Source organism: Myripristis murdjan, chromosome 7, assembly GCF_902150065.1.
Source record: "Myripristis murdjan chromosome 7, fMyrMur1.1, whole genome shotgun sequence".
NCBI lineage: Eukaryota > Metazoa > Chordata > Actinopteri > Holocentriformes > Holocentridae > Myripristis > Myripristis murdjan.
This window is the reverse complement of record NC_043986.1, coordinates 7,696,474-7,719,525: the sequence shown is the minus strand read 5'-3', so window position 1 is coordinate 7,719,525 and position 23,052 is coordinate 7,696,474. Positions and strand designations below refer to the sequence as shown.

The 23,052-nt window shown below is 40.4% G+C and overlaps 1 protein-coding gene and 3 non-coding genes across 4 annotated transcripts; all 4 read right to left on the bottom strand.

The window, feature by feature from the left end:
• Positions 1-14,204: 14,204 nt before the first annotated feature.
• trnar-ccu (transfer RNA arginine (anticodon CCU)) lies at positions 14,205-14,277 on the bottom strand. Its single transcript has one exon. It is a non-coding gene; the product is annotated as a tRNA-Arg (tRNA).
• A 2,334-nt stretch (positions 14,278-16,611) lies between these two features.
• On the bottom strand, positions 16,612-16,684 carry trnar-ccu (transfer RNA arginine (anticodon CCU)). The gene has a single exon. It is a non-coding gene; the product is annotated as a tRNA-Arg (tRNA).
• A 1,519-nt stretch (positions 16,685-18,203) lies between these two features.
• On the bottom strand, positions 18,204-20,342 carry LOC115362740 (tripartite motif-containing protein 16-like). Its single transcript, XM_030056804.1, has 2 exons — positions 18,455-20,342; positions 18,204-18,225 (listed from the first exon to the last, which is right to left on the bottom strand). Exon 1 carries the CDS (start codon positions 20,168-20,170, stop codon positions 18,506-18,508), a length of 1,665 nt encoding a protein of 554 aa, XP_029912664.1. The 5' UTR covers positions 20,171-20,342; the 3' UTR covers positions 18,204-18,225; positions 18,455-18,505.
• A 1,863-nt stretch (positions 20,343-22,205) lies between these two features.
• On the bottom strand, positions 22,206-22,278 carry trnar-ccu (transfer RNA arginine (anticodon CCU)). Its single transcript has one exon. It is a non-coding gene; the product is annotated as a tRNA-Arg (tRNA).
• Positions 22,279-23,052: the final 774 nt, after the last annotated feature.

Genomic DNA, 23,052 nt, shown 5'->3' with positions numbered 1-23,052 from the left:
TTTCAGCTCATTATATTGTTGGACTGGATAACATCACCACACTGAAGGGATGGGTGGGTGGGGGGGGTGTTTTTGCTGTCATGCTCACTTTCATATTTTTGTTATTTAATACTTTTTCTTCACTGATTCCAGATAAAACGTCTCTCCTTTGCTTTTGTTTTCCTTCACAACTCAGCTTTGTCTTTTCCTTCGTCTGTCGTCATTTATGTTGAATGTGGAAAAACTATATCCTGCATCATTTGCTGGATGTATATTCCTTTTATGTAAACAGATCATTAAAGCAAAAATATTTCCCGCAGTGGGAAGTCTTAAGGCTTGTGGTCTAAACATTTGAGTGAGACAGAAAGGTACGCGGCATACAAAGCAGTGCTAATGATGGATCTCAACATGTTCATCACACAGTGCAAAAAAACCCTCCATCTTAACAAGTCATCTGATGCTATGTTCACTGTTAAAATCTGGTTTTTATTCCAACAAGGTGAAAAATCTGCCAGTGGGATGAGATAATCCCACTTTTTCCCAATGCTTATCAACTTGTTCTCACAATTTTCCTGAATAAAGCATTTTCCTGATCCTAGTGTCTGATCTGCCTTTATTCTGCCTTGTTACAGCAGATTTATACTGAAACAAGTGAAACTGCATCCAAATGGCATGTTAATTTCATTTGTATGAAGAAAAATAAGATTTTGACGTTTTCTGTGTATATCAGAACCAAATACTTTTCTTATCTCAAATTGAATTCACAGGAGGAAAGAAGGCATTTTGCACAATGATCACATGAGATGTCCACATGTATCACTACTGTGTGCATATTTCCAATATCTACTTTTAATGGAGTGCTTTTAACAGAATGCACACATTACTACTTCAAGAGCATTCAAATATTTTTTGATAGGAAATGTTTTTCAGTCACGAGAAGACTTTTTTTTTTTTTTAAATGCTTTGTGAGTCAAGGCTTCCCAAGCATTTGAAAGCAAATGAAAGCGAGGGAAATAAGCCCAGCGTGATAACTGTTTTTCCTGATAATAACAGCATGTAAAAAATCCACAGGAGTTTTTAAAAGGGAGAGACAGAAAATGGGCTTCATTCACCGTCGCTCAAATGATCCTTTAAATCGCTTCTCAATACACTTTTATGAACTCGCTTGTATGTGGCTGTTTTTATATAATTTTGTGTAATTGTGCATGTTTTTAATCTTGCGTTGATGGGATATGTTCTCTATTGTTGTTGTTTTTGTCACGCTTTAAGCTGATAGGCACTTTTCAGATTCTGCTTTTATTGCTGTTGCACGAATACAGTATAAATATGACTTTCAAAAGCGATCAGTGGGCTCCTTGATTTGCCAAAGTCCTATGGAAACGTGGAGGAGTTCCTTTGCTTTGCAGGATATCCCATGAAACTGTGCAGCGAGCCAAAAACTTGTCCCATACTATATTTGTGCTCACCATACCTGCTCGTCATCCTGCCATAAATGAGCATTAGTTAGTTAGCTGTCAAGTTGCTAATATTACATTTATGTTACTATTTTTAAACCCATGGAAACTGTGCAGTGTGGAGTTCTTCCAGACACTGAGAAATAAAAGTAGATAGAGCCTTTCCTCTTTGAACAGGACGCTGCCTAACCACAGAGCTGGAACAGCCTTTCCTATTCTCCTATTCAATTCAACACAGCAGCCATTTTTATGTCCATCGTTGCCATTGGAAACAACTGCGTCCGTTGCAGGTGGTGGTAACAATTAATGTTTCTTAACTAATTTTCACAAGCAGCCACAACACAACGCATCTTTTCAGTTGTCAGAAGAGTGTGACACATTTCACTGCCCTGTTTGTGCGCTGTCACTGCAGCAGTAATCACAATCGCCGTTTTATTCTGAACCAGTCAAGTGGTTTTGAAAATGATGATGATCTATGTTTCTACAAACCAACAACAATTTCAACATTTCTCAATCAAAAATATGTTGCATATAAATATTTGGACTTGCTGCAAATGTGGTGAAGCCTGAAAAATCATCACATGACTATGCTAGTTAATGTTAACCTGTTAACTATTTTAGCCACTTTAGTCAATTTGATTTGGTTCATTAGCTCCATTAGGCACCCAAACTGCTTGGTTAGGAAAAGTCATAGTTAAAGTTAGGAAAAGGCTCGGTGTCATGGTTAAGGCTATGAAAAGTCATCGTTACGGTTAGGAAAAGGCTCAGTGTCACGGTTAAGGTTAGGAAAAGTCATGGTTAAGATTAGGAAAAGTCATAGTTAAGTTTAGGAGAAGGCTCAGTGTCACGGTTAAGGTTAGGAAAAGTCATAGTTAAGATTAGAAGAAGGCTCAGTGTCACGGCTAAGGTTAGGAAAAGTCATGGTTAAGGTTAGGAAAGGTCATGGTTAAGGTTAGGAAAAGTCATGGTTAAGGTTAGGAAATAGGCTCAGTGTCATGTTAAGGTTAGGAAAAGTCATGGTAAAGGTTAGGAAAAGTCATAGTTAAGGTTAGGAAAAGGCTCAGTGTCGTGGTTAAGGTTAGGAAAAGTCATGGTAAAGGTTAGGAAAAGTCATGGTTAAGGTTAGGAAAAGTCATGGTTAAGGTTAGGAAAAGGCTCAGTGTCATGGTTAAGGTTAGGAAAAGTCATGGTTAAGGTTAGGAAAAGGCTCAGTGTCATGTTAAGGTTAGGAAAAGTCATGGTTAAGGTTAGGAAAAGGCTCAGTGTCATGGTTAAGGTTAGGAAAAGTCATGGTTAAGGTTAGGAAAAGTCATGGTTAAGGTAAGGAAAAGGCTCATCGTCATGGTTAAGGTTAGGAAAAGTCATGGTAAAGGTTAGGAAAAGTCATAGTTAAGGTTAGGAAAAGGCTCAGTGTCATGGTTAAGGTTAGGGAAAGTCATGGTTAAGGTTAGGGAAAGTCATGATTAAGGTTAGGAAAAGGCTCAGTGTCATGGTTAAGGTAAGGAAAGGTCATGGTTAAGGTTAGGAAAAGGCTAAGTGTCATGGTTAAGGTTGACTAATATTACATACTCAATGTTAGTGAGTGAATATTAGCTAAAAACAATAACAAGAAACAAAATCTGTTGATTGAGCCATTTGCCACCCCATCTACCTAAAAACAGTGTTTTTCCCTCGTTGTGTCACAAAACTTGATATCACGACATTTCAATGTATTCTTGGCTTGCAGAAATCTAAAATGAGATTAATTTTTTTTCCCTGGTGACTGAGCTGCAAATTGTGTGTGTCTAACCTTCTGCCGTATGCGTGATGTATAATATGGAGATAAAATTTCATCTGAGGCACGTAAATGCTGCAGGAAAACAATATTTTTTTCACTCACCGAGGATTACACACGTGCACTGGCCTATCCACAGATGATCACATTCTGCTTTACGACGGCCCTTGTCGTTGCCGTGGTGACCGTAGCCAAAGACGTTCTTTTGAAGTCGAGTAAATTAAAGTTTTACCTGAATCTGTTCAGTGCTGTTGAGTGAGTTTGAATTCAACACTTCTGCTTTATTGTTGCTCTCTCTTTCACTCGCTCTCTGTCGGTGGTCTCAGTTCATTTCATCAGAATCACATATACACACATGCATGCGTGCGCACACACACACACACACACACACACACATACATGCATGCACACACAGTCTATTTTCTCTCTGCTCTTTGTATTACCCTTTTACACCTCGTACATGCTTTCTTTGTTCTTTGTTCATGCTTTCTGTTGCTCTCTCTCTCTCTCTCTCTCTCTCTCTCTCTCTCTCTCTCTCTCTCTCTCTCCCTCCCTTCATCTTGCTCTTTTTCCCTCTGGCGTCCAATTGGCTGGCATTGTAGCAGCTCTAACAAAAAAAAAAAAATGATGTCATTAATTATTTGGGCGAGATTATGTGATTAAGCGTCTATGTGGGTGTGTGAGTGTGTGTTTGCATGCCTTTATGTGTGTGCGTATGCATGCACAAACGTATTTCTGTGTGTGTGCTGTTTCCTGTGCGTATGACCTGCGTGTGTCTGTATGCATGTGTGTGTACGTGTGTGTGTGTGTGTGTGTGTGTGTGATCCAGTAGCTGCATTATTAGATTCAGATGAGAGTGGAGAGCTGCTCGGGCAATTTGCTGGTTAAATTGTTGACCTGCCTGCTGCCATTCTGCTGAAACACACTAACCCAAAAAATAAATAAAATACAATACAAAAAAAAATAAAAAATAAAAAATCACAACTCAAAATCTGCTGCGGAAAAAAAAGCAAAGTAAACAAACAAACAAACAAACAAAAAAGGATGAAATGAAATAAAATGGGGTTGACATTCAGAGATCAAACAGGGAAAACAACCAGTGGAAATCGCTCATATGAGGAAAGAACGGGGAGGTTCAAACATAGTTACACACACACACACACACACACACACACACACACAAGGCATCTACACAGCCATGCACACATATTTACTGTACATGCACCAGAAACTAGAGTACATAAATAAAAACAGCACAGGAACAGAAAGGCATTTGCATACTTACTTGCTTACATACACAGGTACACACAACACACACGTACACACACATGCACACACACACACACACACACACACACACACACTCAGGCTGCGTATCCCATTGCACACTCAGTTATATTCAGGTCACAGAGTTTTGTTTGTGAAAAGACTGATGAGGGAAGAAGATGAAGGAGAGCCGAGATTAAAACGAGAGGGGAAGGCAGAGGCAGGAGAAGTGAAATAAAAAAAGATGGGGCTAAAGAAAGAAAGAAAGAGAGAGAGAAAGAAAGAAAGACAGACAGAGAGAGATTCAGTGTGAAGTCCACATATGACAGACCAGAATAAACAAATGTCTTTCAGGATGCTGTCGGTTAGTGCCAGGGCCAGATTGTGATTCATCATACCGTGTGTGTGTGTGTGTGACAAAGAGTGTGTGTGTGTGTGTGTGAAAGAGAGAGAGAGTGTGTGTGGGAGTGTGTGGGGAGGGGAGGGTAGAGCAGGACGGTTTATAGGCCAGCTGTGTGTAGTCTTTTAGTCAGCCAGTGACCCAAATCACAGAATAAAGAGAGAGAGAGCGAGAGAATGAGAGAATAAAGCAAGAGAGAGAGAGAGAGAGAGAGGGAGGAAAGATATATATGAGGGTCAAGGGGTAGAGTGAGAGAGTGTGAGTTGGGGGGGTAGATAAAGGGAAAGAAAAAGAAAGAAAAATGACAAAGGTTGAGGAGAAAAAAGACACAAGGGAACAGAGGAGGAAGGTGGAAAATCAGACAGAAGTGGGGTGATGGAAAAGAGAGAGACACACGGTTAAAGAAAGAAAGAGAGAGGGAGGGAGAGAGAGAGGGAGAAAGAGAGAGAGAGAGAGAGACAGAGAGATGACATTTATGAAGCAGAAATTATGCAGCGCAGATATAAATATCTGGGCTTGTTATGCGCTCCTCGCCTGCTTTACAATTCCAGAGCAGAAACTTCTCAACTGGCAAACTGCACTGCAAAAAAATCTGCAGCTTCACAAGTCATTTACTCTCCACTTCAGGGTTAAAATTATCATTATTATTATTATTATTATTATTATTATTATTATTATTAAGAAGAAGGAGAATAACAACAAGAATAATAAATAAATAAATAAATAAATAAATAATCTAATTTAAAAAAAAAAATGTCAGTGCAATGAGATAATCCCACTTGTTTCCAGTTCAGTTTCACTTGTTAACAAAAATGAGTTTTGTTGGTTTTATTATTTTTTTATTTTAATTATTTTAATTATTTTAATTTTGATTTTAATTTTATTTATTTTGGTTATTTTTTTGGCACATTTAAAAAAAAAAATGACAGAAAAAAGTGACAAAAATGACAAAGATAAAATAAATAATAGACAGTGCAGGGAGAGGCAGAAAACCCAGTGGGATTATTTGAAGCCTCCAACAAAATAATGTTAAAATATTACCATGTTACAGTTTTTTTTTTTTTTTTTACCTGAGGGAAGTGTGACTTTAAAACCTCATGTGAGCTAATTGACTTGATTAGTTGAATTTGTTTTGTGTGTTTGTTTTGCAGTGCACCCTCCGCCTGCAGCAGCAGCTGTCTCTGCATTAACACAATCACACCGCAACATGCACAACATCACCACAAATTTCCAGAGAGCACCAAACCATAAATTTGACACATCAGGGGCGATAATTAACTGCACCAGGATCGTAAAGTGCCCTTGACGCAAACCCTACATTAACAATTTATCGCTGTGTAGTAATTAACCAAGAAATTATATGTCCTTTTTTTTTTTAAATAATTCAAATGCGGAAATATTATGACTCATCTTATGTAGAGGATTTGTTCCAGCACGAGACGTATAGGGATCAGAAAGAGCGAGAATCTGTAAGCATTATCGTGGTAAAATAATTAAATTTGTGATTCATTGCAGATCAGAAACAACGGGAGAACCAATCAGCATCAAGTTTCAACCTCACATCTGCTCGCTCGTCCTCCAGCCTCCTGGTCTGCTTTAACTTTAGATAGAGTAACTTTAGATTTTGCTCTCATGGCAATAAAATTAAATTAAAAAAAAAATACATTTGGAAAAAATTGAAGATATAATTCCCTGTGTCTATGATTAAACTCCATGTTGCTAAGGTGTGTTGGAAAATGGGAAAATAATCAAACGCTCCATCCCTCATCAGCAGCTTCAGCTTCTCTGATGGTGATCGACTCACTGATTTATTGATTTATTGACTGAATGATTGGTTTTATTTCAGCGTCATGCAGTCCACAATCATATCCCACATTGCCAAAACACAGCTACATATCATTTTGCAGTTTGAGAAGATCACAATAGTTTTCCTTTTTACAGAGACAAAGATAAATAAATGAATAAATTAGAAAAAAAAAATGAATCCACTCATATAACAATCTCAAAAAAGTCAGTTCCTCACTTTAGAGACAATTAAGATGAAGTTTTTCTATATCCGCTAAGTTACTCAAGAGACAAAAACTATGCCACTGACACTTTTGCTTACATTTACGTTTGCAAATTTTTTTTCCTCTGCAATATGGAAGTTCGGAAAAGATCTTTGTTAACTTTAGGAAAGAGTTTGTCGTCATGGTTAAGTTTAGGAAAAGGTGACGGCTAAGGACAGGAAACGTCATGCATTGTTCACTTACATTAGCTAGGTAACCTTAGCGAGGTAATCTTAGCTAACGTTACCTACCTTTGTAATAGTGGTGCACCCGAACCTGAACCCACATTTGGGAAATAATGAATTATGGCTTTCTGATTAATAAATTACCCATCCCAACATTTTTCTAGATGATTATTTTTATGTATGTTATCCTTTTTAAACTGACGTGGATAAGGGAAACAGCTCCTGATTGGCTCTGGACGTCACTCAGAGAGACATTTCCACGACTTTTTTTTCACAGCTAGATTTCTTATGATTTGCAGAATGGACAGTCGTTCAAGTGGCTTTCCTACAACAGTGGTTCTCACATGGGGATACGCCTACACCAAGGTTTAGGGTTAGGGTTACACCAAGGGGTAAGTTGCGGTACTGCAGGCGGTTTGAGAGATTTTTAAAATAACGTTAATATAAAAAATATCAGTCATGCATTACCCCCAAAATAATTAGGCTATGCTCTAAGGTGTCTGATGTGTGTGTTTGTGGTTTAAATCTGCTGCCGTGGTCATCTAGCAAGGACGTTTGTTCACTATGACCGGGAAGCCAAGACAAAAAAAAATCCAGAGAATGAATCAGTGGTTGAAATGTGACAGCGATACAGCTGGAAACAAGGAGGAAGAAGAGAAAAGGATTTATTTTCTCTTGTTTTTTTTTTTTTTGTTTTTGTTTTTGTTTTTTCACTGGTCAGGGCATAAAAAAAAGAATTGCAAAGGGAGTTTCCAACCAGTTTTTATGAGCTTGAACTTTGCACTGAGAAGGTTGCATTCAGTTTCATTGTACATGAGCAATCGCAATATTCTATTCTATTCTACTATTTTACATTATTGATAAACGCTTGAGAAACGCTGCACTAGAAGGAGCAGCGGAGTGCAGTGGTGAGGAATGCTTCTGTCTATAGGCTGAATAATCACGGCTGACCTTGACCTTGAGCAAGGCACTTACATCAAACCAAATAAGGCTATTCAGCAAGCGAAGGCAGCCACACTACCAATCGATACTGTCAAGTCAAATCAAACCATTTACATGAAGCTTGAAACACAAAATATTTCACTACAAAACACTTTGCAGTTGCCTCAAGCTGTGCTACACAAGATTTTGGGAAGAACAACTAATTACAGGCCTTTTGATGAACCTTCTGCACATGTGAGACTCGGTTTTTGATTTAAATGAAGGAAGAAAAAAAAAAACAAAGTCAAAACGGGGCTTGAACTCATTTTCAAAAGGTCTCTGCTAATCTAATACTTTCTGCAAGGTTGTTCCGCAGTTTTGGGCAGCAGCCAAGTGTGAATGTGTGTAAACTGTGTGGATATGAAACGGGCGGCTGCTGTGAAAAACAAATATGCAAAACTAAACCAAAACCTGGAGGAGTGAAGCTTTACTCGCTTCGGTCTCAGTTCAAACCGCCGGCTGTTTCTGCAGGACTCTCTCACAAACGCTCACCTTTACACATCAGCGAAAGTTGACCTGTCATCAGCATAATGTGTCTCAAACTCCCATTATTTTTGTATAAATATTCCACATTCCCTCGCTGCTCATCTGTTGAAAATGACTTGAATGAATATAAATGTGACCGTCCACAAATAAGAGGCGTTATGCTTTGGTGTTTTATGCAGATTGAGGGCTTGAGGGCAACAGCCAGTCATAATCCACACCCACTTCTGCTGGGTTTTGCCGTATTTCCAGTTGAGTAGGCAGTGGCCATTTCACTGTCTCTCTGTGTGTGTGTGTGTGTGTGTGTGTGTGCTCAGGTCCACTGTGTCTTCTTAGACCTTGTTTTTGTGTGTCTTGTGCTCCCTTTTGTTTCATCATTCACTTCTATGATTGATTGTTGATTAGTTCAATCCAGGTCGGCTCGCTCTCTGCAAAGTCTTTTGATACGCGCTCCAGATAAAAGGCTGTATAATAAATAAAAAATGAACTCGAACTTGTTGATGAAACAAAGACACCAAGACGTGAGGCGAGGCAGAAAAATCCACTGGGAGGGAAAAAAAAAAATCATATTTCCATCCAGTGGAAAGGCCTTCCACACAGCAAAGTTTCCTTTTATTCAGCTGATAAGAAAGTTGTAATTTAGCCAAAGGATACATGGCAAAAATCCATTTTAACAAGACATTTAGTGTGATATTCAGTGTTAAAACACAAGGTACAAATAAAAATAAAAATAAATCTACCAGTGTGATGGGCTAATCCCACTTAACTCCACTAACTCCAATGATAATCAACTTTTTTTCAGAATTTTCTTTGATCAAATGTCATTTTCTTGATCCTAATAAGCTTATCTGACTTTTCTGCCTTGTTTCAACATATTTATAACTAGTTATAACTTGTTCCCTGAGAAAATCAAGTGAAACAAGTGAAACTGCACTGGAAACAAGTGGGATTATCTCATCCCACTTGTGGATTTTTTTCATTTGCTTCCAGAAAAACAACATTATAACACTGAATATGAGACTCGCTCACTTGTTAAAGTGGTGATTTTGGTCTGTGTGTATCGACTGAATGGATCTGAGGGGCCCTGATTGGCTGACGGGCTCCGGCTCCTGTGGTTCAGCCAGGCTAAAAGCTTCTCTCTGGAGGCTCTCCAGTCATCGTGTCGCTTCAGACGCTGCAAACTTGCAAACTGGCAAGAATTTACGACAAGGAGGCAATTAAGCTAAAGTCCAGTTGTGTAATGTGCTGACTGGAGTTCGTCCAAAACGACCAGATGGATTATGGAGAACGCACCGACTAATAAATTTAACCACTTAAACCAGATTTGAGCTGAACAATGGCTTTATTCACATAATTATATAAATACAGCCAATTCCTTCAATAGGTGCCCTTTAAATCCGTCCATTGAAACCAGTAATAGTGAAACTCTTCAGCTAATTGAACACACACTTCAGTTTAGTAAACACTGATGTGCATTAAGAGGATTTTTTACACTGATACAGTCAAATTAGTTTTTATGTTTGCTAACCTAAAGATAAGAAAAAGGTGCTTTAATCCAGTGGTGTTCAAAGTGGTGTCAGGGGACCACCAGCGGACCTTAAGGGGCTTCCAGCAGGTCCTCAGCAAAATGAGCAAGAGCTTAATTTCACTACAGTTTAATCCACTGGAAGCCGTTAAAATATTTAGAAAAAAATAAAAAGTGTGATTATTTCAGCACCAATTTGAATCTATTTGTCAATGTTCAAGTGTGACGTCTAAACAAATCTAATTAATCGAATGTAATTTAACACATATTTTTACACCAGGCCCCCTATAGGCTAGAATCACTTCAAATTAGGGCTGTGAAACTGAATGGTAAAAAAAATCGAACCATTCAGTGCATAGCACACCCCGCAAAGTGCAGTGTGTATAAGAGCCATCCAATCACACACTGAGATGAATAAATGAATAAACTGAGAGTATTTTTATGTTTGTGTTAAATCATCAAAGTCGACTTTTGCCTTTGAAAGAATATTTGTTGATTTCATCTTGTTATCCCAAATCTCTGGATGAAAAAATGTTGTGGAAATGGTGGTGCTTTTATTTATTTATTTATTTTTTTTTCCCTTGATGTACCACAGAAACCAAACCAAAACCGAAACCATGACGTTGAAACGGCACCGCAGACGGAGCCGTGGGTTTATTGAGCCGTTACAGCCCGGCTTCACGTGGAGTCTGCAGCTTAATCAAAGAGCATGGGAAAGGTTGTGAAGTGAAATCAGAGAAAAGTTACTCTTACGTATTCGCTCCCTCAATCCACGCCGTTTGTTTATGAAGCTCTGAATCCCAGTTACCATCTAACAGGACTTTACATCACCCAGCTTATGAAACAATAATCTAAAACGATAAGTAAAAAATAAGAGATACCAACCTCATACCGTCGCAAAACTAGGAAAAAAACTCCCATGAAAACCTCATTAGAAAAAAAAAAAAGGTGGACGCCTTGGGGTTGCTCTTTCGGGACGTCCAGGCTGCAGTGGGTGCTGACAGAGGGCAAAGGAAAGATGAAATGTTGATAATAACGAAACTCAAAGATTCATGAGAAAAATCTGCTGGTTAACATCACTTTGTCTCCTGGATGCCAAAATGGGAACCTGCATTTCAGAGTCTTTTTTTTTTTTTAGTTTTTTTTTTTAGTTTTTTTCACTTTATTGCACATTGGAATGGGACAGGAACGAGGAGAGAGTCAATGGATGTGAACCTGCATCAAATATGCAATTTGTCAGAAGAATGTGGTGAACAAAATGATCCCGTCAAGCCTCCGGGACATCGAGAACCCCGAATGGATGGAAATTGGGTACAAATGGTTTGAAGTGACAAGCCTTCATGTTAGATTTAGCAAGAATGAGCAAAAAAAAAGTGCAGCATACTCCTGCTCCTTATATATATATATTTCTATTTTATTTTCCTGGATAATATCTGAGCTCTAAGACGGTAAAACATCTTTTGGCTGAATATTTACCATCTTCGTCACCTCATGGATTGAATATAGATCATGACTTGAAGTGTTTCCTGTAAATTAAATACACAGATTTAGTCCTTCTTACTGGTTTAGTTGATCTTACTGGTTTCTTACGTTTTTTTTTTCCTGAGATCAATCATCTCTTTTGGCAATTTTGGATATGACTACAAGCATATTTTGAAGTATATGTGTGTTTGTGTCAGTCATATGTTTCCTGAGTGTGTTTTGATTGGCTGCTTGCTGACAGTTTGATTTTTTTTTTTTTTTTTTTTTCGCCCACCTGATTCAGTTCCACATGTGATTTTATCAGGTTGTCTGTTGCCTTCATGGGATTTTACTCTTTTACTTTGAAGAAACCCCACAGGGACAAAACATCATCCAGATAAAGAGAAATACACATGGAGAGGGAGTGTAAGATACTTTTCCACTTTTTTCCAGAGATCAGCACTTCACAGTTACCCTCAGTGTGTGCTGCCTTTCCATAAGAGGCACTGTAATAACACCCAAGAGAGAGCGATCTTTACTGCAGTTATGTTCATGACAGTGATGTGACTTTGTATGCAGCGCGGCGTTAAAATGCCTATACACTCAGTGATGAATAAGGAGAATCCTCAGGGGGATTTTTGCATTTATACAACAGCTACAGACGCATGTGCACCGTCTGAAAAAAGTTTCCTCACACATAGAAAAACCAGAATAGAAAAGAAAAGGTTGGCCTGAGAACACGACTTGTGAAAAGACTGATGAATAAAATCCAAAAGCCTGACATTATCACCTTGTTTTCCCTTAGAAAATCATGTTTTTTTTCCCCCACATTTTGTATTTCGTGAAATGATCCTTTTATCCAGAGATGACGAGTTTTCTCACAATCTTTTGTTTGCTGTCATTCTTTCAAACATGGCGGCCCGGGCCCTCATAACCATTAGCGGCCGCTCATCCTGTTTTACATGCGGTCGGCCTCTGTTCCTAATAGAGAAAGGCAAAGAGACGTCCAAAGAGCCTTTTTAAGCCTATTTGGATTTTCCAGCATTGTGCGTGTTTGTAAGAGGAGAGCAGCATTTCCCAGCCACGCTCTCTCTCATCCTCTCTCTCTCTTTCTCACTTATTGGAACAGAAATAAAAAGAGAGAGAGAGAGAAAAAGAAAGAGAGACACATTGAATAACCAAACGAGCAATCCCCCTCTAATTTAAATCTGTCATCTCACTCCAAATCACGCCCATAACTGGATCCTGTTTTTTTTTTTCTCTCTCTTTTTTTTGGTCTGGATCCATGTCAAACTGGATTCGGATCAGCGGCGTCGCTCCGTGTGACTCTGCAGCCCAGTCTGCCTCTCTGGCACCGGCTGAGTCGGTCCGCGGCCAGCTCAGATGGAAATCACACCAAATTGGATCAATATTGAATCCAACTGGAAGGCTGTGGCTTTCATTACAGCGGGGTACTGGGAAGTTACCGATTACATGCAATAGGATTAAAGTAATCTACCAAAAAAACAACAGCAACAATGGTAAATTCACTTCAACAATCTAGTTTTGCTCTCACTGTAAAACAAATCCAGTAGAGATATAATCCAGGATGGCTGTGTCTTATTACAGAGTGGTAGGAAGTTAATTACTGCATATAATGGGATTATAATCTAATCTATAAAATGTGGTTATTGTGCTACAGCAATCTAATTTTACAGTTACAAGAAAACAAAAGAGAGCACAGTAGGTGGTAATCTGGTTTAATCCAGTTGGTTGGTTGGTGTGTTAGTATCTAAAAGTGTACATACACACTGGGCGCTCTGTACAGCAGCTGAGGTTCAGTAACTGTGTCTTTGTGCGTTTAATAAAATATAAATAGGAAAATTAGTTAAAAAAAAAGAAAAGGTTTTGGTTGACTGAAGTGAAAGGTCAGATGGAGAACACAATTCCTCTGTGGTGTGGAGCAGCAGCGCTCAACTGTTTCACTGGATTATTGCGTTGCATAAAGCAGAAAAAAAGACTTCAATAAAGCAACATCTATAGAGCTGCACTGGGTATTGCATCAAATCAGATATGATTTCCGAAGTAAAGAGGGAAGATTCATTGTACTTTCATTTTGCTCCCAAGTTTGTCTCCGGCTGGTTCAACTCAAACACAAAGAGATCTGATGTTTAACTCGTTTAAATGGGAAGGTCAAATTTCCAGTTGGGACAATCAAGGTGAGGAAAGTGACTGAGAAAACACTCCTTTGACTGCCCTAGTGCCCTTGAGCAAAAATGTAGCTCAGTCAGTCTGGATAGTTAAAGACAAAAAACCAAAAGACATGAGCCACCAGCTAAAAGCATGTAGGAATGCAGCCTTTTTATTCTCTGAAAGATACAAACGGTGTCTTCCTGTCTGCTGCACCTCATCTCTGCGGAAAAGACCTGTATGAATTATTGAGTTTGTGTACAGTTTTATTTTCCCTCTTACAAAAAGCTTCAGCTCATTTCAAATTCTGTATGGAACGGGTTGATTCATACAGCGTGTGTCTTCAACTACAGTGTCAGTGTTTTGCTCAGAACGTCACAGGTCTTTAAAACACTTCTAGCAGAGGATGGTTTCGATCCATCGACCTCTGGGTTATGGGCCCAGCACGCTTCCGCTGCGCCACTCTGCTGAAAGTCAGCCACCCCAGATGGGACTCGAACCCACAATCCCTGGCTTAGGAGGCCAGTGCCTTATCCATTAGGCCACTGGGGCTACAGACGATTGATTTTACGTTCGTTTTTTTAAAAATAAGCCCCCAGTTTCAGTGCCATTTAAAAGTATCTAAACTTCATGCTGTCATCATCATCAAGTGTCCAAGTTAATCTGGGTTTCGATGGCAAATCAAATCATCTGTTGTATTTAGATCTAGAACCTCAAGAGAGTTCAGATTTGTTTGTACAAACATTTTTGCATTCGATTATGACTGATAATGAATGTTTTGCTTATTAACATGTTCTACTGGCATTTAAGCTTGAGCCAATAGATTGTCTGATCACCAGAGACTATAAATTAAGAAGAGGAAACTATAAAGACTGAGTAGACCGATTTGAATCCAGTGAAGACAGACGGTCTGAAGATGTTTACAGTGATAGTATGTAGCATACTGAGAGCAGTCTCAGTAAGAACGCCTGTTAAGCCAAAGGCCGTGCGCCCCGCATCACTGGCACTAGTCAGGCCTCCTGTCAGCACTTTCTGGCCGTTTGATCATGTTGAAGTGGCACCATGACACGACACATCAATTGACCTTTGTTGCCACTAGTTCTTTGTTTGACTTCTTATACTAACAACAGGTCAGGCTCCTAAAACAGAGCTAGCAGAGGATGGTTTCAATCCATCGACCTCTAGGTTATGGGCCCAGCATGATTCTGCTGCGCCACTCTGCTATCAGTTACTGGGAATTGAACCCACAATGCCTGGTTTAGGAGGCCAGTGCCTTATCCATTAACAAGATATGATGCTCAGCTAGTTGAATTTGCTCTGAGCTCAGTCTGTTGTTTTCCTGACATCAACAGTATGTACCATATTCATTTTAAGCAAGAGCAGTCTCAGTGAGAAAGCCTGTTAAGCCAAAAAGACCAGAGGGGTGTACTACGAAGCAGGTTTAGTGGGTTAGCGAGGTATGTTGAGTCTAAAGCCAGGCTTTCCTGTATCACGAAGGTGGCTCTCTTTTAAGCCGGCTAGATCACCATGGTAACTTATGCTTAACTCATAACCTGGTCCCGACCAGGTTATGAGTTAAGTTTAACCCCGCCTGGCTATAAAAGCGGCGCTATCTCACCCAGGTGAAATCACAAAGTAATTTAAGTCCGGTGATTGGTGACACATATGCACAATGCAGGTAAACTATTAGTGGTGCACAGACTTCACGTTTGTTATAAATATTCCGTTGTATCACAGACTTTGTTATACTAGCCTACTTTTTTTTTTTTTTTTTTTTTTTTAAGAAAACCCCTTATATTAGGCTATAACCGTGACTGTCACGGCATCCGAAGGTGATAATTGGACGGGAGCAGCCCGTGGTGATTCAAACGCACTCCAAACGCCACTTATTCCGATTTAGAAAAAAAGATTTAACAAAAAAGAAGCAAACAAACATCAACAGAAATGGCTCCATAATTCTAGCTAAACTTTAAATGTAACGAACAATTATTTGAAACTACTGACAAGTAGCTCTAAGCAGCGTAAGTAGTGGTCAAAATTGTCATGTAACCATGGTAACCACCGCCTGCTCCGTCCGACACTGCTAGACTCACCCACACACACCTTCAGTCACCTGACTTAACCTCAGACTTTACCTCCAATTCCTAGGCAACACTCCCATAAAGCTACCGAAGTTACCTATTTCTAAACAAAAATTCATAATACTGAATGAATATTGCAGCAATTATTTAAAATGGCTATAACAGTGACAGAATCCCCATTTGTGCTTCCTTTGAAATTAATCGCCACCACTCCTCTCTCGCCTTATTTGCGGCCACAGTGTTGCTCTTAGCGTTAATTTTATTTTTAAAATGTTCATAGCTTTCCATGAAGACAAGCTGCTCCTCTTGCGTGAAATATGCAGCCCGTGAACGGTCCATTTTTCGCGGAAGTAGAACCATATGACGCCTAAACGCCCCCTTTTCTGTGAACGCGCACAGAGCACAAAGCTGACAGCTGGACTTAACAAACCTTGATGAGAACCACTGTCGTGATACCACTTAACTTTGACTGGAGCTTTAGGTTTTGTTGAGCCTGATGGTGAACACAAAGCCTGGGGATGTTGAGCCTCCTTCGTAGTACAGCCCTCAGCTGTCCTGGGCCTTGTTTTTGCAGTGTGTCCCACAACATCGGCACTAGTCAGCAGTTTTCTGGCCATTTGATCACATTGAATGGGCACCATGACACGACACATCAATTGACCTTTGTCGGCACTAGTTCTTTTGACTTCTTATACTAACAACAATCAACCCCTAAAACTCTGCTAGCAGAGGATGGTTTCGATCCATCGACCTCTGGGTTATGGGCCCAGCACGCTTCCGCTGCGCCACTCTGCTGGCAGTCAGCCACCCCAGATGGGACTCGAACCCACAATCCCTGGCTTAGGAGGCCAGTGCCTTATCCATTAGGCCACTGGGGCTACAGACAACTGAACTCTGGAAGGAGAGGGTTCATATTAGAACAACATTCCCGTTTATAAAAATAAGTCCTCAGTTTTAGTGCCATTTAAAAGCATCTAAACTTTGTGCTGTTATCATCAAGTGTCCTAGTTAGTCCAGTTTTAGAACCAGAGCTGCCCTGTGAAAGTCAGCAAACCAAATCATCAGTCATAGAATTTGTATTTAGATCTGTTCAGTGCTGAGATGTTCGATGGTTTGACTTAGGTGTTAATAGTTCTTTTTCTGTTTTTTTTTTTTTGGTTGTTTGTTTGTTTGTTTGTTTGTTTGTTTGTTTGTTTTTGTTTTTTTCATTGTCAAATAATGTTTATTCATTTTCTTCCAGTATTTTGTCTACTTGTAAATGAAAAATTATTTTAAATTAAAATACAAAAGCTGCATGGCCCAAACTCATGTGCTCTCAGTGTTCTCAGTGTTTAAAAAATTAAAAGGTTTCTTCTTCATTCATTATGATGATGGGAAAATATGGATTTTTTTTAAATTGATGTAAACATGGACTCATAGATTAAAAGAAACTGTATGTTTCATGGCAATTTGTGTGATCTGAAGGCCTGGAATGTATTTTATATGTGAAATGAAACCATTCATCAGTTTCAGCACCAACACAACATCGTGTCCTGTCATAGCAACACACTGGATTTCAAACTGGCCCTTAAATTTCAGTAAATCCCACAAAATTCTGGTTTCATAACAGAAGAAAAACACGAATGGCGTCCACAATCCCAGGTGAAGAAAACGCAGTTCAGTTCTGAGCTAAAAGTGTCGATCAAAGCTGGTTTCATTTCATCCCAGACACAGAAAAATGTCATAAATGACTTTTGAATGCAGGTATTTCTCCCTCCTGTCACTTTGTCTTTTCTACTGTTCATGGAGGGCATTACAGCACTTCTTTGTGTTTTAGCAGGTAAACCAGTCAAGACATGCTGTCCTGTTATTGTCAGATTCTCTTCAGCTGGTTGATAGACTTTCTGGAACGAGAACAGAAGAAACACTGTTGATTCTTGGAATTATTTTTTTTATTCATTTTCATAAACATTCACTTGGTTGACACACCTAATCACTAAAATCTCATAACAGGCGTTTCTATCTCAGCAGTCACGTGATTCTCACACTCGACCTGTTAAACCAGCATGTCAACACTGTGAAGAAGAATCATTTCATTTGCAGTGCATTAAAAAAATACTTATTACAAATTACTGGAAACAAAATAAAAAAAAACAGCTATTCAACTACAAAGAAGGACGAGTGCAAACACACTTCTGACTCCATTAAGCAGCATAACAGGAAGAGCAAAAACATGTTACAGTAAATATTGAGTGAAGTTCAGAATCATAAAGAGCCTCTTCAACAGTTTAATCAGTGATTTTTTTTTTTACATTTCCCTGTGAAGTGCAGTTCATTTGGCTTCTCTCTACTGTCGACTGATGGAGTTCAACCTATATCCACCACGGCTGAACAGACCAAGAACAAAATCTGCCACAGGTGACGTCTGGGAAGTGCAGGACTGAGAAACCACAGCAATGAGCTTTTAGCAGCAAAATAAAAATGCAACAAAATATTTGATATATGTGGAGTTCTTGAGTATAAAAGAAAAAAAAAGACACATCTGATATCAGATATCTGATGTTGTTACACTGAGACCTAGAAAGAGTCATAGTCCCGCCCACATGGTTTGAGTGACAGGTGATCTGTGGCCAGTGCAGTGCAGAAACACAACAGAAACAAGCGCTTACCAACACAGATGTTATAGAAATAGATGACAGAACTGCTTTAATCACTCCTGTCTACTTGAGCTCACAAAACTCTGCAGTGGCTCCGTCACCGTAAAGCCCAAGTCCAGCATGGAGAGGCTGAGTGAACGTGGTCTGGACTCTGTGGAGGAGAGTCATGGTTTCAGAGACGCTGTAGAAGGACAGAATACCTGCTCTGTGATTCAGGTACACTCCCACTCTGGAGGACACAGGGACCAGGATTTTAGTTTCGATATTGTTGTGTCTGAAGTAAAAGTTCATGTTGTAACAATACAATGCCCAAGATTTGTCATTGTATCCAAATCCACATTCAACCCCGTACCCTGTTCTGCTGATATCCTGATATGAGACTGCTATATCAACTGTCCCCTTCCGCTCCACCTCCCAGTAACAACGTCCAGTCAGACTCTCTCTGCTCAGGACCTGATTCCATCCAGTAAATCTGTCTGGGTGACTGGGATATGACTGTTGATATGTCATTAATGTTGCTTTTCTGTTCTCCTCAGATAATGACAGCCGTGTGTATGCTGTGTTTGGATCCAGTGTGATGTGACATGAATATTGTAAGAACTCAGCTCTGGTCTTTGGTTGTGGCAGTAGAACATCCACTCCAGTCACTGTCAGTGAGATCTTGGACCATTCCTCACTAAGAAGCTCCTGTAGTTTGTCTCTCAGCTCGGACACAGCTGCAGTTACATCCTCAAAGTAGCTCAGAGGACGGATATTGGCGCTGGGTGAGTGTGTAGATTCACTGAGACATGAGAGCGAGGGGTAATTCTGTAGAAAATGGATGTGATCCTGTGTGTGTGAGAGCTGCTCCAGCTCAGCGTCTTTCCTCCTCAGCTCAGCGATCTCCTGCTTCAGCTTCTCCTGAACTTCTTCAGCCCAACTCACTTCCTCTTCCTGCTGGGATCTGATCTGCTGCTTCACATCAGACCTTCTTTTCTCAACCAAACGGATCAGCTGAGTGAAGATCTCCTCACTGTCCTCCACTGCTTTATCAGCAGAGCGACTGATGGCCTCCACCTCCTGCTGAAGCACCATCACGTCTTTCTCTGTGTCCTGGATTCTCTGCTGGATTTTTTGTCGACTCAGCCCGAGCTCTTCCTGCCTCTCGGTCCTTTCTGCTGCAGCTGAGACTTTGTCGTGGCCTTTATGTTCATCCATGGAGCAGAGATAACAGATACACTGCTGATCAGTGCGGCAGAAAATCTTCATCACCTCATCGTGACGAGAGCAGATGTTCTCCTGAAGCTTCACGGTGGCTTCCACCAGCTTGTGTTTCTTAAAGGGAGCTGCATTGTAGTGAAACTGGAGGTGCTGCTCACAGTAAGAGGCCAGACACACCAGACAGGACTTGAGGGCTTTCAGTTTCCTCCCAGAGCAAAAATCACAGGCCACATCTCCAGGTCCAGCGTAGCAGAGATCAGGAGGAGCAGCTTGGAGTCCCATCTTCTTCATTTCCTCCAGTAACTCTACTATTATGGTGTTTTTTACCAGAACAGGCCTCGGTGTGAAGGTTTGTCTGCACTGTGGGCAGCGGTAGATTTCCTTGTGCTCCTCTCCATCCCAGCAGTCTTTAATACAGCTCATGCAGTAGCTGTGTCCACAGGGAATAGTCACCGGATCCTTCAGCAGATCCAGACAGATGGAACAGCAAAACTTTGCCGAGTCCGGCTGAATTCCTCGCTGAGCCATTTCCCCTCTCAGTCACAGTGAACGTCTGCTAGTTTCACTTTCTATCAACAGATAAGAGTTGTGCTCCGATCCAAAGCAAACAGCAGCTTTTCCTCACAGTCACTCGCTGATCTGCTGTAAACGGGCTTGTGGGCTCTTGTCCTTCACACTGTGTTGTTTCCACTCGTCTTTAAACTGTTAGATCTGAGAAGCAGGAAATATCTGGGCAGAATAAAACTCGTAAAGTTTGAGATCAGACAGAAGCGGGAGGGGTTCAGCTGCTGATTCACTCCAGGAAGAGGAGGGCTCTTAAAGAGGCAGTGTGTGTTGAAGTGAAGTTTATGACAAAAAAAATGAACTGTTACATCTCATTTTCATCTTCAACCAATAGCTAATATTATCTCCAGTTATATTATGACCCTCCTGTCAGTGACAACTCAGCGTAACAGGAACAACAAAAACATGTTACAGTAAATATTGAGTGAAGGTAAGAATCATAAAGAGCCTCTTCAACAGTTTAATCAGTGATATTTTTTTACATTTCCCTGTGACGTGCAGTTCATTTGGCTTCTCTCGACTGTCGACTGATGGAGTTCAACCTATATCCACCACGGCTGAACAGACCAAGAACAAAATGTGCCACAGGTGACGTCTGGGAAGTGCAGGACTGAGAAACCACAGCAATGAGCTTTTAGCAGCAAAATAAAAATGCAACAAAATATTTTGCAGAACAATCATTTTAAAATGAAGACATATGTGCAGTTCTTGATTTAAAAAAAAAAAGAACAGAAACAAGCGCTTACCAACACAGATGTTATAGAAATAGATGACAGAACTGCTTTACAGTTTTTCCCAATTGCTAAAACACATTTCTTGAAACCTCCACCCATTTTCTCAAAACCTTAAACACAATTCCAAAAACTCAAACTACATTCACAAAACCCCAGACTTTTCTATCAAAATCAAACTATCACCTCAAAACAGTTCTCCTGTGACACAATTTGCAAAACTCATCCGCTCTTTTTTTGCTAACCCTTAAACACATCCTCATTCACTAAACACATTTCACACTGGAACACACTTGACATACTGTTAGGAGTCGGCCCTGTCTATGTGTGTTTTTTCCTGTTCCCCTCCCCCTGTGTCTTGTGTGTGTGTGTGTTTCCTTGCAGGCTGGGCGTGGCAGGCTCATTGGTCTCTCCCACTCACCTGTTGCACCTGGTTCTCATCCCGTCATCATCTCCAACAATCTACAGTCTTTGTAACCCCGGTTCAGACCTCCATTCATCGCCAGTTCGTCCTGTACCATGCGTGGTAACGTCCCGACTCCTTTCTGTGAGTTTGCTCTGTGTCTTGCTGACCTGCTTTTTGATTCCCGGAATTTTTGCTCTACCTTTAGACCCTGCCTGCCTGCCCGAGTCCTGCCTGCCCCTCCGTGCCTTGCCTGCTGCGCCCAGCCTCTCCTGGATTTCCCCGTTTGTTTCTGTGCTTTTGTGAACGCACTTTGTTCATTAAAGAATTCTGTTATTCTACCGTATCTGCATTGTTGGTTCTGTTCTTGTGAGCTCCGGCTTAACACATACAGCTAGATGTGAACACAACTCCAACACAGCTGTCACCTTTTACACACAACAACTCAAAACTGAACACACATCTTTCTAATGATGTGATCAGACCAATTGGGCAGGATAAAAGTCAGTTCAGAGTGCACAGGTGGCACATGTGCATCCATCTACAATGGACAGAAACATGCAGAAAGGCAGAAGAGGAAGAGTACGTATGAGAGGTGGTGGACAAGGAGGAAGGGGATGAGGAAGACCAAGAACTATGATTATTGATGAAATTCGGGCAACTATTGTACACCATGTCCTTGTTCATGGGATGACAAGGAGGGAAGCAGGACAAAGAGTCCAACTATCTTCAGCTACAGTTTCAGTGTTTTGCTCAGAATGTCACAGTCCTTTAAAAGGCTGCTAGCAGAGGATGGTTTCGATCCATCGACCTCTGGGTTATGGGCCCAGCACGCTTCCGCTGCGCCACTCTGCTGACAGTCAGCCACCCCAGATGGGACTCGAACCCACAATCCCTGGCTTAGGAGGCCAGTGCCTTATCCATTAGGCCACAGAAACTCACGTTTACATTCATTTTCATAAAAATAAGTCCTCAGTTTCAGTGTCATTTAAAAGCATCTTAAATTAGTGCTGTTATCCTAGTGTCCTAGTTAATCCAGGTTTAGATGGCAAACCAAATCATCTGTTGTATTTAGATCTAGAACCTCAAGAGAGTTCAGATTTGTTTGTACAACCATTTTTGCATTTAATTATGACTGATAATGAATGTTTTGCTTCTTAACATGTTCTGCTGACATTTAAACTTGAGCCAATAGTTCATTTATTCCGCTTCCCTCGCCTCGCACAACTTTCCCCCCTCCTCCCTCGCGCAGTAAGCAAAAGTGTTGCGAGCCCTTTTTTTTTTCTTGTAGCAGACGCGGAACTCATATGGGGTGCATTCAAATTCAGCGAACACAACAAAGGTTCGCAACGTTTGCAAACACAGAAGTAAACAGTATGTTTGCAGTTTGCTACTACTGTACTTGAACACACCACCTAACGACTGATGTCACACTCGCCTCAAGACAGGAAAAGACTAGTCAACAAACATCCTCAGTTAACGTTACAGATAAAGATGACCAGCAACTTTATTCACCAGAGAAAAGGTTATATCACCCATCTGGGAGTTTTTCGGTTTGCGCAAGAAAGATGGAGTTTTAGAAAGTGTAGTAGTAGACAGTGTAGCCAACATGAGTAATGTTGGCTAACTCAGTTGAGGTTAATGCAACAAGTGAGTGATTCTGTACTTTTCTTGTGGTTAGGCTGCAGCATCCAAGAAACAGAAAGAGCAAG